The sequence below is a fragment of the Manis javanica genome, chromosome 1 (genome assembly GCF_040802235.1).
Source record: "Manis javanica isolate MJ-LG chromosome 1, MJ_LKY, whole genome shotgun sequence".
Classification (NCBI taxonomy): Eukaryota; Metazoa; Chordata; class Mammalia; order Pholidota; family Manidae; genus Manis; species Manis javanica.
Window position 1 is genome coordinate 15,763,895 of NC_133156.1, and position 17,876 is coordinate 15,781,770.

The window sequence follows — 17,876 nt, forward strand, 5'->3', positions numbered from 1 at the left end:
GTGCTCTTCTTACAGAATCTTAGGGAGAAGATGGTGGTAGAAGCCATATGACTCTGCTGTCCCATCTGTTTTTTTCTGTTATAATACTGCTTTTCTTTTTAAGCTTCTTAGCTATTACGCCAAATATAAAATAACTCTACATTCATATTCTATAATTTATTTTGAATACTACTACTACTACTAATTTATCGGTAAAAAGATAATCTTACCTTAAATACGTGATTTTGGGGGGTACATTTTGCTGCATTCTTATTGAGTTCTTTGTATTTTTCTGGGTCTAATACTTGTTCTAGGGAAAGAGAAGTCCAGTTTTATCATGAAATGAGAGGGGATTTTAGTATTCCAAATACTCTATAAAGTGAGTTATATCTAAAAATTTATGTAAAGAAGTAATTTTTCTCTAAAGAGGCAATTTCTTGTGGAAATACCCCCAAATGTATAATTGCTATCCGATTGGGTCGGTATATTTGTATATTTGACCTCTACCTATTATAATCTTTCACTCTCAGTTGCATCCATTTTACCATTTCCCAAGTTAATTCCTGTTGAGAAATAAGAACTGGGTCAATGGATGTTCTTTGGGAAACAGATCCGAGCCCAAGGATTTCACTTGGTGCTGTGAAATGCAAGATAAGCAATTCGATTTGGACAAAATATGAGTCTTCAGCCAGGCAACTAATGAATATGCAGGAAGAATTAAAATGCACTGGACTGTGGACAGTCCTTCTAACAAGTGGGTAATTGCTGTGCTTAACGCAACTTCAGACTGCTGCATGGGAGCTTAATTTGACAGAACATAGGCACGAGAGGAAGTGGCCATTAACACCAATACTGTCAGAACAACCCATCGGAGCAGTTGGGGTTCTAAAACTGGCTACACTGATAGGACACAAATTCAGATGTCATGATATTGTCCACCAGAGCTCAAGATTTACTTAGAGAACCTGAAAGAGAAGACATTCCCCTCTCCATCATTTTTATTTATTAATTTTTCCGGGTGGATGGTTGGGGTGGGGGGAGAGTGAACAGGTTGGACCTGGGCCTGTGCAAGCCGCAGGAATGACTGTGAGCAGTCCGCTTTTGCTTGAACCAATGTTTCCCCTCACTGAACTGACATTTAGTGATGGAAACCTGGAATACACGCCATGATTTGGGTGTCTTTACTTTAGGGTAAAGGTGCAAACAAGGAAATGAGTGCAGGGGGCTCAGGCATCAGTAAAGGCAAAGAACAAATGTAAAAAAAGCTTCTCCAACTCGTCTTTTTGCCAGGCTGCATCTCTCAAGCCAAAGCGTTCCTTCTTAATGACATTCCCATGTTCGCCCCAACCCCACCCCAGTAATTCTCCAGCAAGATCTTCAACAAGCACGCTGGGATGCCAGCACTTCCTTTTGTGATCAGTGGTAAGCTTTCTCTCGTACCACAGACACGTACAGATTTGTTCACTCTCCTTTTATGATATTATTTTAGATATTGAGCTGTTAGAGGTTGTGTTTGGAAACATTTTTTGGATAAGAACTTTAATGCTGGGATCAAAAAGCATAAGCTATGCTTTTTAGTAACTGAAACCATTGTCTGTAATTTTTCATATCCAAAAATCTATAGAAATTACTATCAGCCTGGCCTTTTTTACCTTAAGTCACCAAGAAAGTTTTCTTTCTTAAGTTCCCTTTGTCACCTGTAGTAGGCCCAGCCCTTGGGTAGATTTGCAAACTACCCAAAAGAACATAATTATCATCCGTTAGTGGGGACTCGTGCATCTCAGTGAACCATGTTAAATTGTCACGCTGCCAGGAATCCTAGGGATCTTCTCCTATAGTCATTGTCTCAGCCAAGGTCTTCTTCAAGGACATGTTTTCATTTCATTACCATATTAGGTGGCTAAGATTTTTATGGCCAACTTACTAAACTTCTGACTATCTTAGAATTGAATTTGCTCAATACAGTGGCCAGGCAAACCCGCAGATGACCGTGTGTACCAATACATATCAAATAAATGGCATGTGCTGACTTGGAAGGTAAGCCAATCCGCTTGTCAGTCTGGGGAATGTGTGTCAGTTGTTCTGTTTTGGCCTTGGGGGTGAGGGTCGTTGGTGAGGGTAGGTTTCCAAACTACCCAAAAGAACATAATCAGAAAAATTACAGCAGGCTCAGAGGCGAGTCATAGGCTGGCTGGAGAGGATCTAGAGAAAGATCAGATAGGTTAAGGCACTAGAACTGCTTAACATGCAAAAGGTAAAAGCAGGGACGAGTGGACTGCATTCCAACAGGAGCGGTGAAACCAAGGAGATTCTAACCAACTTCTAAGAATTTTATTGAATCAGAGAAAACACGAGTTGCAACCACAGCTGAACATAAAAAAGCGAGACTTTAAATTTAGAACTAATAATTACCATGAGTTGATCAATAATATAAACTAACCTAAAGGTGCTGGAGTGTGGAAGAAGGTTGGTAAATTGCTTTTTGTGCTCCCTAATTCTCCAACGTTTTGTCCATAATACAAGCATCTAAGTAAGGACTGAAAAAGTGGCTCCCAGATATTTGGAAAGTCAGCTTTCACCCAAACATATAAAAAAATTTTTAATGTCAAGTGGGCTTAGATGTTGATGTCGGTCCTGCCAGTCAGGGGTATTTTTCTTGCACTGGGTACTGGTAGGAGTGGTCAGGAGGGCACAAACCTGTGCCATGAAATGGACTTCAAAAGCCTGAGACACCTTTCAAAAAGCCAAAAGACTTTTCTAGCTTAATAATGACCAACTACAGATTTACCATGAGAAAACTTACCTACAAGCTTTTTGACTTTTATTTTCACTTTGTTGACTTGAGGTAATGAGTAAAAGCTAAGTAATTTTACCCCTTAATCTTGATGTCGACTAAAGATGTGGACCACTTTAAGCAATAGCCTGAGACTTCCAAATGAGTAAACATCTCCTGCTGTTTGAACAGCCAACCTTCAAACCGATTAAGAAACCGCCGGGCAGGTATTCAGGGTCACTGTGTGATTCTGGACATGCTGCTGACCTCTCTCGAGACTTAGGTGAGGTTAATGTTTTCCTCCCACCAACTCACAGTGGTGCCTTAGGGATGGAAAAAATGAGTGTGGCAAAGTCCAGTGCAGATTTTTTTAAATGCCACAGGAAAAATCAGGTAAAAAAACACTTCTGTCTCATGAAATGTAGCTGCTGTGTAAAAGACACATGGCACACAGTCTTCTTGGCATGGGGACAGAAACATCCATCTTTCTATAACTCAAAAGCAAAGGTGGAGCAACACCATGGAAGGTTCTAAGAAAGGGACCAGAGTGTCCTTTTAGTTCCACAAAGCAAGTCCTGTTCTGTTCTGATGTCTCTGGGAAAGAAAATGTAAAGATGTTTTATTGCTCATGCTTACATAAAGGGGCCTCAGTGTTCAAATCTCAAAAACATGTCTGCAGATGCAATTTCACCTCTCTAAATGTGAGCCGAACTGAGCTTTCCTGAAGTAAGCTTTGGTTACTGGTGTAAGGGGTCTGGGGAGGGTGCCCTGGCTGTGTTCTTTGTCCAGTCTCAACTATTGCTCGCATTGCTCAAACATCCATATTCATGCCCTGCATGGTCTCTTGCCAGTACTGACGCACACATACTCTGTGCTGGAATGCCTTCCCCAGGAGTGGGCCACGTGCACAGAACGGTTTACAACACATGGTTGTCTGAAGAGGCATCTTTCAAGCAGCATACACTGAAGCATCTCCCACCACTGAATGGACAAACATAGAAGGCAGAGCTGGCTGGGATTCTAACGGCAGAGAGGCAAGGCGTTTGTTAAGGAGGAGAGGATGCTGTCTAAAATATCACCAAGGAAACTTGTGTTCATTTGTTCTTGATGGATACACTGTACTACACATGACCCCACGAAGGCAAGAAACTTGGAAATGGGCTTCGCCACAGATGTGCTTAAAAGAGGTGAGGTGCAACCGGTGTCTGGACAACTGGCCTCCATAATGAGCAGAAGGCATACACCGGCATTTCTGAACAGCAGCTCACTCGGAAGGAAATAGCGGGCTGCAGCCATGCATTCTCAAGTCACGCAGTAAAGTTGAAGGGTGCCCCTTCAGACACGGGACTGTGCTTTTGCAGTGGCCACCAGAAGTGGATGGAAAAGGTGCAGAGTGTTCGGATTTTTGGCTGGCTGGCTGGCTGGTTCCTTGGTCTCACCACAGTAGCCCCGAGCCCATCAGGTCTGGGCGACACAGTTCCACACAGCATGAACGCCTGCGTCTAGATAACAGTACTCCTTTCTTCCCATGGAATGTTTGGAGAACCGGACATTTCATTTGCTTATTCTTTTATTAATTTGGCCAACAACCTTTATTGAGCATCTAGAACATACCAAGCACTGTGCTCAGGGCTGGAGATACAAATGTGAGGGGCATCCAGATCTGGCCTTCAGGAGCCTCCAGCCCATAATCTCCTTAGGTTCTCTGTGTGGCTTACAGCTAATTTGCCCAACTGCACCACCCGTTCTGGACATCAGAGCCAGAGACAGGTGATTCCTTGAACTCCTCCATAACCAGTTCACACTGAAAATGCTGTGTCTAAGAGAGATCCCTGTGACCCATTTCAAAGATTTCATTTAAAAATACACGTGGAGAACAAAAGTAAAACAGTGGACTTTCAATTCCAAAATGAGGTGATGTTACTGGGCCCCGTATGAGTTTGTATTATCTGCAACAGCGGAGCAGAAATGCTGAGGTGAAGGGATTACTTGTTGGGGACCCTTCAGTCCAGCTGTCTTACAATCATAACCCCTCTTCTCCATTTTGAGAAGCTTAAACAAGGCTGTCCCCCTTCAAGAGGCAAGGATGCGAATCCAGCTGTGACTCTGTGCAATCAGGTAGATTTGTTTTTTACAAGGGGGAGAAACCTTGCAGGTCATCAGAATGGAGACAGCGTGGGTATGGAGGCAAAGTCCAGGCTTGGAATGACCCCTCTGATACTTACTGTGTGTGGTGACCGGTCACCTTACCTCTTTAGGGCCCCAGCTTCCTCTTGTAAAATGAAGGCATTGTGCTGGCTGACATCTGAAGGCCCTTCCACTTCTAACCATTCTATGATTCTGCAATAAAGGTGGCTCTGTGCAGTATGTTTTGTGGTTTTAATGCATTGATTAGGTATTTCATCAATGGCCAAAGTTGATTCCATGCTAAGATTAGAATAATCATGGTGAGGTTAATAATTAACTAAAATAAATGAGCCATTTCACACCTCTGCTAGAGCTCTGCTTTTCAGCTCTCAACAAGAGAACAAATAAACAGCAAACAGCAATGAATTAATTCACAAGCAAAGATTATTTTTGGCAATTAGAAAAGTTAGACGCTTCTCTGTTTATGCATGGCCATTATATACAAAACTATGTGTATACATTTCTAAATGTATATACACACTACCATTTGTCATTAAATATGAATATTCTGGAATCATAAAATTACAACAGCTAACATTTATAATATTTATGGAGCACATACTGGAGCACATACTATGTGCCAACCACTGTCAAAGACTTTATTTACATTTACATGACATTTTGTTAATTTCTTCTATTTCCAGTCTTAACACCCACGATTGATTTCTCAAAATACAGAAGCTTACGAAGTTTATAGCAAACATCTTGTCTAGCAGGCATAATTGTTAGAGTGCAGAGAATCAATACTTCATAAAAAGGACTCTGAACTCTTGGTAAAGGCCTCTCTGGAAATGCATTTGATCATGTTTACATCAGGGGATAGGGGTTCTGCTTCCAGAAAACTCTCCTCTTTTGGATAAAGAGGGAAAATCTTGGAGTTTTTGGAGAGTGGGAGACATTTCCACCACTAGTGAGATGAGAAAAAAAATATCATTAAGGCTCAAAGAAAGTTTTCCTGTCAATGGGTTTATTATTTGATCACCTACTATGATATTTGAATCACATGTTCTGGAAATAGGTTATAAAGCAAATTTTTACATAACCGAGACAATTCAGGTGTGGTTCTTTTTGTCTGGACTGTACCAAAATCTGTAACAGTACTGAAATTTCACAGGGTCGCTCATGTCCATATTCCTTGCTCACGTAGCACTTCCAGTCCAGGAATGGAACATTCAGTAGCACAGGGGATGTGTTTCCTATGATGATGGTTATAAGTCTATATGTTTCCCCAAAATGTGCAAATATAAAATATGTTCTTCTCATATGCTTGCATAGGAAAAACAGAAATACAAATTATTCATTTTGGCTACAACATACATCATTCTCTTGGTTAGTGGCTTTTGATCTCCCTCAGCCAAAGCAAACATGAAGCTTCTCGAGATAACCAGAATCCGTATTTAATACAATAACAATCTGCTCGGTTGCAGCCTTCCTTCTCTTTTTTTAATGACTCCATTAAGAAGTGGATAATGTCAACTTTCCCAATAGCACCAATAGTATTTGTTGCTGTTTCATAAGTAATTTAGGGAAATAACTGAAGCATAAAGAAGCTACATTATTTATTACTGTATTCTCCTCTTCTGGGTATCACTGTAATCTGCAATATTAATGCCATCCTTACACATGTAAGGTTGGAAAATTGAAGTCAGTCGGTTAAATTGATAAGTTAAACAACTATGAAATGTTTTCAGGAGAATACTTGATTCTGAGTTTATTCTCAAACCAAAATAGTGCCTGCCTTAATGCGTTCATCATCTCGATATTTATCTGATGCGTGTTGATGTATTCTTAATTGTTGTTAATACCATCTTTAAAATGGCTCTCTCTTAGGGTGATAAGCAGTTTGATTCAGTTCTCCCAAGTCCAGCCCATCACCAATTCAGTGACTTGCTTGATATGGGCTCCTGAGTAATGATAACCTGTGGTCAGAACCTGACCTAGCCAGAGCTGGTAACTCGGACATTTCACCAGTTTACTCAAAAGCCGTGAGTTGAGGAGCCTAGTTTTAGCTGAGAAGTAAGTATCCAGTGTGGATGCTGCCTGCAAGTGTTTGTCCTGGGCAGCCACATTGCATCAGGAAAAACACTACTTCTAGTACCCAGCAGGAGAGAGTTTGCGCAGAGATGGGTGGGCAAACGGAGAGCAAACAAAGCAGGAGACCCTACCTGCCTGGTTCAGCTACCACCTCTGCAGGAAGTTCTCCACGAAGTCGGCACAGGGAGCCCGGATCTCTCACCTGCTCACCCAGAGAACAGTTTTATCCAAGGAGCATGAAAATATCTGAAATTTTCAGCTAAAACTTGAAGCCATCTTCATGACTGTCACCTCGTCCCAATTTTCTGGAATTAGTGACACTACCACCATTAGTGACACACTAACCGCCTTGATTCCTGTGCAATTTTGTTTGGACCTTGTCCCTTACTGTCCATTTCAACTGCCACACTCTGACCCAGTGTCCTAGCTCCGAATGCCCTAGACACCAGTAGGACATGTGCCTAAAGCACCCTTTTTATCACTGACCATCTCCTGCTTAGAATGTGCAGGGCCTTCTGCCTACTAACAATCATGCCTTCCCCCCGCCATGCTGTCTACAAAGGCTGAGTGCCTCTTCTACTCCTGAGCCAAATTATTCATTGGCCCCCTCTGTGCTTGGCTTATTCCTGAGCCCAGGCCTTGCCAGTTGCTATTTTCCCCCAATTTGCAGCCCCCACACCCCTTCCCTGCAGGTCTTCAAACCACACCCACTGTTCCTTTTGCATTTGAGGATATGTTGGTTTGTACACTTCCCCTCTGGGGTTATATCCATGATTGGGACATAAGGTCTTAAGTGGCCCCCCACTGCACCTTGAACGGTGAGTGATCCGTGAGTCCCCAGTGAGTGGATGGCAGCACACGTGGATGAACGTTGGCATCATAGAGGCTGCACTAGTGCTCAGGTGGTATTTGCTTTCCAGTATAGAAAAATCTAGTAATATTTATCCAGCACACAATAAAGAATTGCTATATCGAATCAAATGAATACATGGTAAGTGTATGCATGGTGTAATAGGAATTACTTTTTAAATAGTGTTTGGCAATCAAAGAAGTGGTTGAAAAGACAATAGAGAAATGAATGTGACTAATATCTCCCTACAGACAAGAGGGGGCCATGATGTGTAATGAGAGATAGCATACTGCTGCCTTCACACACCCACACACCCTGTGATTTGGGGGCAGGACTGGGAAAGTCAAATCCCAGAGTCCCTGAATAGTAGGGAATGGTAGACAAGGTTAACTGACGAATAGGGTAGTTCTAGAAGCTCCCAACCGCCCACTGGACTTACCCCGATTAAACTAACTTCCAGAAACAATTCTTCAAAAATGCATTATCTGCGCAAAGGATTCCTTATTAATAATCTACATCAGGGTTTGGCAAACCATCCATAGATCAAACCCATCCCCCCCCCCTCTGGTTTTGGCAACTAAAATTACTAAAATTGTCTTGGAACACAGCGCCTCCTATTCATTTTTGTACTGTCCACGTCTGCTTCCCACTCCAGTGACAGAGCTGAGCAGTTGTGATACCGACCCTGTGACCCGCAGAATAAAAAATGGCCCTTCAGGGGAAGAGGTTGCTGACCCTTGACCTCCATGATCTGAGGCTATAGTAACTCGGCTAGAAGGGCCATTGACTTGCTTTCTCCCCTGGGGAGGCCGTAGGGTTGGAGATCATTTTCTGAGGTAAGTGAAGGATCCCGGCCTCCCGCGTGTCCTTCCCACCAGGGGCAGACCCAGGGCCTGGAATCTGACTGGCTGACTAAGGGACCAGTAACCCTTGGCTGCCAAGAATAACTAACTGGTCCTGCTTTCCTGGGGGCTGTCATGGGTTTGAAATGGAGCGTCCCTCCTTCTGGGAAATCCCTCAGTCCCAGGCCGACCAGGCCTGTGCGTCACCACGACGTGAAGTGGAGAGCTCCTGGAGTCTGGGGCAGACTGACGGGTTCAAATCCCACTTTTGTGACATCCCGTTGTGCAGCCTTGAGCACGTTTCTTAATCTCTCAGAACCTCAATTACTCTGCCAATGAGTGGGGACTGATTCTACCTTGAAGGGTTGTTGTAATGCTTAAAGGACATTATGCACAGAAAGAGCCTCAGACATAATAGGCACTTATTAATACTCCTTCCCTTTTTACCCTTTTGACCACTCTGAGCTAATTTTATTTTACCCAAACTGTTGTCAAAATTCCTTTTCTCACGAACTTTTGAAATACCCCTCTTATGCCCTCCGTTTTCTAATGATGTTACGACTTTGTCCCTTACTAATAGTTCTGCAGTGAGGGAATTAGCCCGCACACATGAAATTGTCCGATTTTCAACTTGATAACTATTTTATGTTTTAAACATAAACACTTGGAGACAAGTGGTTGTGGAATTCTGTTTTGTCCAGCTATGGATATATCCGGAACGGTTTGCTCTGCTCAGCTAGTTCAAGTGGCTCACAATGCCCAGGACCACCACCAGATGCAGAACTTCTAGGGAATGAGGTTCAAGGACTTTTTCTAATCTAGCATGTCGTGCCTGTAATGGAAAATGATGACCAGAAGTTGATAGAGGCTGTGAGGGCTACCTCACTCATAATCCATCTGATGGATCAGTATGAGCAAAGTGCTAAGTGGACCAACACATTCATTAATTTTTTAAAGAGGTGACTAATACAGAGACAGTGGTGTGCAAGTCCAATGACAACCCATATGCCTTCCGAGTTCCCCAGATCAAATGGATGAGATGGCAGTAATCTCATTCCAAGCATCAGCATTTTGACTTAACATCCAGTTGGTTAGCGAATGTGCAGGACGGAATTAAATAATGTGTACTCCTATAGTAATTCATATTCTAAATTCCACTTACGATCCTAGCTGGTCCCCAACAAATTCAATTTTTTTGAGGCTGTAGCTATAGGAGCTTGAGAAATCAAATTTTTATTAAATGAATTGATCAAATCAATCCAAAACTATCAGCATTTTAATTTAATATCCATTTTCTCAGCAAATGTATAGAGTAAAATTAAATAATGTGAGCTTCTATGGTAATGCATCAATTAAATTGGAGTCCCTTAGGGTGAGACACAGACATCAGTATCTTGGTGAACCCAAGTGATTGGAAACCGCTAACATCCAGTTCAAATCATTAGGAATGAAGCCCCGATACTCCATTCTGCATGCAGGTGGACGTCCAAGTTGGAGAAGGCAAGATATAATTATTATAATATAACAGTAATTATTATAAGCTAATGATTTATTACATAACTTGTTATTATTTTTAAAAGTAATAGCTAGTGATTTATTGAGTTCTAACCAAGTGCCAAGCGCCCTACCAGGCATTTTACATGGATCATTTTATCCTTACACATGCCAGTGAAGCATTACGAAGTCAGCAAGATTACCTGTGCCCATTTCACAAATGGGGAAAATGAGGTACAGGGGATTAAATACGTGCCCAAGGACGCCTAGCTTGCCAGTGGCCCCCTGAGAGCGCTCACAAAGCAGTGCGGCTCCACAGCCTGAACTTAAATTGTTTTTTAAAATATAACCAGTATCTTAAAACTCAGCGCTTCTGCAGGTCTTTGGACTTCACCAGCCTGGCTCTTTGGGGCAATAGTTTATTTGCTTTTCTTTGTTTCTGGATGCCAAGGGCTCTCTAAACATGGCACAAAAGCAATTTCTGATGCCCCTGGGAGAGCGGCTTTATGGATACAACAGGCAGAGGGGCTAATATTCCACATTAAGCTCTTTCTCTCTCGGGGGAGTTTCTGACAGACGTAAAGCACTCTTAGTCAGCAGGAAGGAAACCCGAAACAAAACACCCACCTGGAGCAAACAGACATATTAGCTAAAGCAAGTTTAAAACGTAATTGAAAAGGAGTAAGAATATAACGGCGCTTGCCATTCACTGCAAATCTTAGTTCATAAAATCTCCAGAGTTGACCTATCAACCTGTATGGGTTTATTTAACATACATTAAATACCAGCTGAATTCTTAACATGTAGATGATAAATATTAGCAATTTTTGTTGCATGAAGAAAAAATAAAACAAAAAGAAACAAAGATGAAAATACAACATACTGTCACAGCCATTTGTACGTGTCCTGTGCCCATTACGGCGCCGTAAACTCCTTCCTGAATTGTGTCTTGACTCTCCTTTGCATATTAAAGCATAGAGAGGAGCTAACACTGCCCCGAGAAGCTCCCCCAGGGCCAAGGCCGGCCGGCAGGGCAGAATCTGGGCCAGTCTCAGTAGGTGTGTGTTTTTGTTCGGCTCCCTTCCCTTAGGAGGGCCGTTTTTCTCCTTCCCAGGCACCAGGCACGCAGCCCCGGGATGGATGCAGGAAGCGGACGGCTCTGACCCACACCCACCGCACGCCCCACACCCGGGCTGCAGCCACCCTGCCAAGGCGGCCAGAACTCCCTCCAGCGCAGACAGGGCCTCGAAGGCAGCAGTGCGAGGGTTTGGGGAAGAGTAGGTCCCCGAGGGGTCCGGCGGCTGCCTCCCAGCCGGGCGCTGCCAGGGGCGCCTCCTGCCTGCAGCGGCGCAGCGCTCCGCGAACCCCAGCCTTCGGGGTGGGGGGTGGGCGCCGGCTGCGCGCTGCTGCCCGGACCTCCCGTCGCCCACGTCCCTTCCGGGGACACTGCCCGGGGCCGGGCACAGCCCGGGCTCCCTCCCTGGTCTGGCGCTGCGTGGCGGATCCAGGGGGCTCTTTCAATTTCCTTTTGGGCGTCCTTCTTTAAGGACGCCTTTCCCAAGGTGCTTTATAAATAATGTTTATATTTGCAAGTTAGGAATGTGGCCAGCGGAGAATGAGACTTGTAGCTAGCAGAAGACTCAGGAGAAAAATATTTTGAGATAATGTAGAAAGACGGAACAGACCCTGAAGCCAAGGCCGTGCGCCCAGAACACAGAGGGCCGGACTGGATTCCTGGCTCCCTGCGAGTCGGCTCGCCTCGGAGAGTCGGGTTCCCCCCACGTTGCACGCAAGAGGGAATGCCGGCTGCTGGCCTCCGAGGCTGTCCTGAGCAGAAGTGCAGAGCATGCGAGGGCCCACGTCCCCTTCTTCCGCGCCTGCCCTCCGTCATCACGTGGGCACAACGGAGAAAAACAAAAGCGGCGAGCTGCACTCGTGAGTTGGCCTGAGGCCCCGAGGGCTCTGCGAGGCTGCTCACCAGGGCGCGAGGAGGCCGGTGGCCGGCCTGGCTCCCGCCGTGGCAGCAGCTGGCACGCGTCCCGGGCAGCTCCCTCCAGCTGCAGCTGTCGTGCTATTTGCAGCTCTCCACATCCTGAGCGCAGGATCCATGGGCCTCCCCTTGGACGGCGCGGGCGAGGCACACACCCCGTGGGAAGGGAGTAGCTGGGGAAACAGGCAGGGCCCTGCTGGGTCAGGGAAAGGCCTGGGAATGGGCGGCCAGACCTGCAGGGTCCTGAGGAACTTGTGCATGAGCTGCCCCAGGGGGTCGCCGACCATCAGCCCCCCTCGCCCAGGCCAGCCAAAACAGAGGAAGCCGGCGGAACTACTAATAAAGTTTGAAAGTAAACTCACTTCCTGCGCTGACCTGCTCCAAGAGGACTTCCCACACTCTCCGGATCGTGTCCATCGCACTGGCCTGTTTATTATCTCCATGCCCGCCCCCACGGCATCGGCAGTCACCGTTCTTATACACTTGTTTACCTGTTCCTGGTTGGCCAGCTCCCTGAAGTGTGAGCTCATAGGCACGCCCCGGCTGAGGCCCTTGGTGTGTTTATCTCTGAGTTTCGAGTGCCAAGCACGGTGCCTGGTTCATCTGTAAATGGGTGAAGGGGCCTGAAGGAGAGGGCTGCCTACTAATCAGTCAAGGACTTGGATTTCCCAGCTTCACAGTCATAGGAAGCGTTGTCAGCAACCTATGGAGAGATAGTGGATTTATTTGGGGGGTTGGAAATTAATTCTCCCTGGATTGATACATTTTCAACTCACTGTAAGATCTGGCTAAACATTAGTGGCCTTTACAGTTTTTTTGTGTGGAATTCGCTACTTATTACTATTTAAGGCAATCTCGTGTCATTTAAAGAAGGTTAAACTATAAGGTAATGAGAAAGTGATAATAATATAATCTTAAGCCCGGTCATTTAGAGGAAACTTTCCACCTGAGAGTTCATTAAAGAAAATGTGAGAAAGACTCACTTCAACAAATTTGACTTAGTAACAAATCCAACATAGTCTGTTGTATTTAGTAAGAATTCAGCCCGCAAAGGAAGATGAAAGACGGCAATGAAATTACCTCTATGTATGAACGGAATTGAAGGAGTCTTAACTCTGAAAGCAAATGTTCCCTAAACCTAAATATTTGATACTCAAAATAAAATCAGCTAAAAAGAAAAGGCTTGTCGGAAGTGAGTTATATCAGATAATGATATCGACATCTGGAGATACTGTGAAAATTAGGATATTCACTGGACGCATTAGTGCCCATTCTTCTCAAGATCTAAGCACTCAGAACTTTCTCTGCCACAATTATAATGAAATGCCCCTACTTTTGCTCTCATTATCCCAAATCCCTCCAGGCAACTGGGTGGCAGGGTACGTCAACTGAAGTTTCTAGAAATGACTTGAAATCCTGTTCCATATTAGAACTAACATGTCAGAATTTGCAGTGTGTCACAGAGTAGAAAATGAATCCATTCATGAAGCAGTTATTTATGAGCAGCCGCACAGGCGACCCAGCAGTCAACAAGACAGGCGCAGTCCCAGTCAATCCTCCTGGAACCCACAGCTCTACTACAAAAACGTTTCCACGTCATTTGAGCGAAGTTGCTAACAATTATGTAATTTGAATTGCATTTCGACTTCGGCCTTGCTTCTGTAAAAGAAAGTGGAAAAACAGAAATCTGGTGCCCAAAGGCTTTGGCTCGAAGGCAGTGTGTCTAGAGACAACACCGCTGCCCATGGATTTTTGGAGTCTTGAGGAGAAAGGCTCAAAGTGGGGGTGGGAGAGCTGCCACAGCCATTGGGCCCATTGGAGAGGCGGGTGGGATGGCACATGGAGAGGTTTCTGGGGTTCTGAGTGGCTTCCCCAGTTACCACAGGTGTCTGTTTTGCTGGAGCTTTGGGAGAGGAGAGGAAGCATCTGGCAGGACGAGCAGCACCTACCTGAGAGGGCAGGAGAGACTGGGGTCAGCCTCATTCCAGGCCTTACAGATCAGAGGACACACTTATTACCTGGGGTTTCCTCCAGACCTTGGACTCTCTCTCAAGGAAAAGACGTTTGAGTGTTTACCCTGGTTTTATCCTTCCTGTGTGTTACAAACCACACCAGACCAGTCCGAGACAGTGAGAATACACCTACACATAGGAAAAGCATACACTGATGGACAGTAACAAGTACTCAAAGCAGCCACACTGTGATAAATAAAAATTATTTCAGAATCCGTTTATTAAAAAATTGAAAGGCTTCTTCACAGTGGGTGTTAAGCTTGGATCGCCACCCTAATTCTGATCAGCTTGATTATTTTGTGTTTAGTCTTCAAAACTTTTCCTCAGATTTTCTCCTCTTAACTCCTTGAAGTGATGCCAGATAAGTTTTATTCTACGTTTTTAGCTAAAATTGGGTCCTAGAAAAGAATCCGGAGTGGATGATGACTATCATCTGACAATTCCCATTACTTACCTAACTGCCTTCCTGCCAGAAATTAGAGACCAGAAACTGTATGAAGAACCACATTCCTGCGCCCTGGGTAAGAAGAGTAACAATTTTAGCAATTCCTTTGTATTTCTGAAAATCAGTAGACTGCAGTGAAATCACAACATACCACCGTGAGCAGCAGGTTGCCTACCTCCAGAAAAAATGGTTCCAAATTTCCTTTTCCAGGAATTTGGCTCACAAAGGGGTTGTTGCACCTCAAAGGAGGTGCTTTGATGGGGTGCTCAGTAGGTCCAACTGATCAAGAAAATGTTAACAGTTGCAAAAAAGTTCCCTTGAACTGGTGCTCCATACCCAGTTGCATGGGAGCTTCTGCAGGAGCCGAGGGCCGGTTATCCTGCTCTACGTTCCGGCTGCCATCTCTGGCCCAAATTTCATTGTCTAACTACCTAAAGCCTGACTAGACCTCCCCAGACTCCCACATAACACCACAGGCTTCTGCTCAGGGCCATGCTTTGCTCTTACCTACGTGTTTAAATAAAAAGAAGTAAAGTTACAAGCGGAACTGCAACATGAGCATATTTATTCACTCTTTCTCTTGTCCTGTTTGCTGGTGGAGACATGAAAGCTAGTCAGGAAGTATTTTTAGGTTAATTTCAGTTTGTACCAGCGGTTTAAAAAAAAAAAACTCCCATTTAAAAAATGATGTATATAATGGAAATATTTTTATGATTTTTTAAAGTGAGGCTTTTAAACATTATTATTAATAGTGGCCTCTAAAGAGTGCTTGGTCTTAGAGGGGAGAAAAAATTTGATTTGACCTAAAAATGAAGATATGGCAAAACATAATAATAATAAACTGCATTCTGGGTCTTTATTCCTTTCAGAATAGTCGATTCTTTACTACAATTCTTTAAAATCTTTCAAAACCTTAACATTTAATTAAAACTCCAAGTAGTATATTTACAATAGAGCTACTGTACAATAACGTATCTCTTATTTTTTTAAACGTAATTGGTTTAATTTCTAATGGTCCATTATAATTATCTCTAGAAGCTTAATGTATAAAAATCCATGACAAAAGTTTTGCAGTGTTGGCTTTTAATGTTTAATTTCTTAAAAGAAACATGAAATGTACACTGCTTTTCAAGTTTGAGCCATATAGGGTAAAATCCAATATTCATCAACATATGAAATCGATTCCAATGGGAGAGACTAAAGATAAGATTTTTATAATTAATATAATTTCATGTTTACCTGTTGGTCACCATCAAATAAGACACATACTCCCCAGAAGAACTGTCGTTCTTAGTTTTAAATCATGTGAAAATATAGGAACCTTATTTAAAGAAAAAAATGCTGAAAGAAATGACAGAAGTTTTGGAAATTCTATGGATTATTAAGAACAGTGATACAACGAAGGGAAAAACATTACTACTAATGCTTCTGCAAAATTTTCAAACTGTTTTAACCCCTTCCAATTGAAGTACACGTTATCTTTTTGCAGCCCTGCAATTACTTAAATATAAAAGCTCTTCCTGTTAATCTTCAACCTGAAAAGTAGTTAAATAACAGAAGAATAAAGGGGAGTGGACATTTCAACCCAGTGGCTCTCCAGGTTTTTCAAGCTTTTCATCTGCCTGCTTTTGAAGGTTTATTCCTTTCCCAATTTTCCCCACTGCTGTAGGCTTGAGCCTTGAGCAAATCTTAGAGGCCATGACCCTGCTCTGTATCCCTTATATGTAAAATTGTCTGAATAGCTTTTCCAAAAGTTTTTACATTTGGATGAAAACTTTCTGAAGGCAGCTTGGTAAAACCAAATACAGCTCATCTTTTGATTCAGTAGTTTCACTTTGAGGAATGTATTTATAACTCAACAAAATAATTATGGGCTCACAGGTATGGGTATAAGGAAAGAATAGTCATCTTTGTCTTATTCATAATAGTAAAAATAAGTAGTAAAAAAACTGCACAATATCCCCTAATAACATGGGATTGACCAAATAATTTATAATATTTTACATTCATTTAATACCATGTAGGTATTAAAAAGTGATGTAGTGCAAAATAAGAACATGTGATGACATCAAGATAGACTGAGAAGCAGAAAAAGTGATTTCTAAAAGATGTTTGTAAATATATTGTCAGTTTTGTAAAACAAACAAAATACAGTAAGCAAAAGATAACCAAATTTAAAACTGGGCGAAGGTCTTGAATTAGACATTTCTTCAAGGAAGATATACAGATGGCCAATAAACACATGAAATGACGTTCAGTCTCATTAGTCATTAGGGAAATGTAAATAGAAACCACAATGAGATACCACTTCACACCTACTAGGATGACTTTTCCTTGGGAAAATAAAAGGAGAATAGGAAGTGATGAGGTTCTGGAGAAGGTGGTTGCTGCTCAAGGGAATGTAAAATGGTTCTGCTGCTGTGGAAGAGTTTGCTGGTTCCCCAGAAGTTAAACATAGTATTATTACCATATGACGTAGCAATTCCACTTCCAGGTATAATGAAGATAGAGATTCAAACAAATATGCTACATGCATGTTCATAGCAGCACAATAGCTAAAAGGAGGCGACAGGCAAGTGTCCTTCAATGGATGAATGGATAAATGAATTGTGATATGTATATAAACACACACACACACACAATGGAATATTATTCATCCATAAAAAGGAATGAAGTACTGCTACATACTACAGTGTGGATGAACCTCGAAAACATTATGCTAAGTGAAAGAAGCCAGACACAAAAGGCCACATGTAATTGTATTTATATGAAATATCCAGAATCGGTAAATCCAGAGAGACTATGCCAATTGGTTTTTGCTGAGGACTAAGGAGGTAGGGTGAATTCCTGTGTACAGGATTCCCTTTTGGGGTGATGGAAGTATTTGGAACTAGATAGAGGTGCTGGTTGTGAATGTACTAAATTGCCACCGAAGTTCCCTTTAAAATGGTTAATTTTATGTTACATGATTCTCATCTCAATTTTAACAATTATATATATTAAATTAAATCTATATATCATTATACATATAAAACTAAAAGGGCACACGATACAGTTAAAGTCTTTCTGACAAGTAAAATCGTAGATTTTATTTTCTCAATTATGTTCTTCAGCAAATGCAAATTTCATTCATCATACAGATAACAGTTTTGCAGAAGTTACTGTAGTGCAGGTGTATTGCAAACCTCCCTCAAGTTCACGCGGCCATTCGAAGGACACAGAAGTAGCACATTTTCTTGATGCTCCCCAGTCCTTCAGAATCAGGTAGCT

At 42.9% G+C, this 17,876-nt stretch overlaps 1 protein-coding gene across 9 annotated transcripts in view; it reads right to left on the minus strand.

The window, feature by feature from the left end:
* LOC140847725 (uncharacterized) overlaps positions 1–15,229 on the minus strand; it is a 113,437-nt gene extending 98,208 nt beyond the window's left edge. For 4 of the 9 annotated variants that reach the window (XR_012127801.1, XR_012127800.1, XR_012127799.1 and 1 more), the window contains exons 1-2: positions 12,512–15,222; positions 210–289 (exon numbers count right to left, since the gene is read on the minus strand). Coding sequence is in view for 1 of the 9 variants with exons in the window: in XM_073228805.1 (XP_073084906.1) it covers positions 12,512–12,679 (168 nt within the window). In the remaining 8 variants the exon portion in view is untranslated. Of the gene's footprint in view, positions 1–209; positions 290–5,885; positions 6,206–7,104; positions 7,176–9,873; positions 12,323–12,511 lie in introns of those variants that run through there. The other 5 variants (XR_012127805.1, XR_012127810.1, XR_012127836.1 and 2 more) reach the window with 5 other exon arrangements.
* Positions 15,230–17,876: the final 2,647 nt, after the last annotated feature.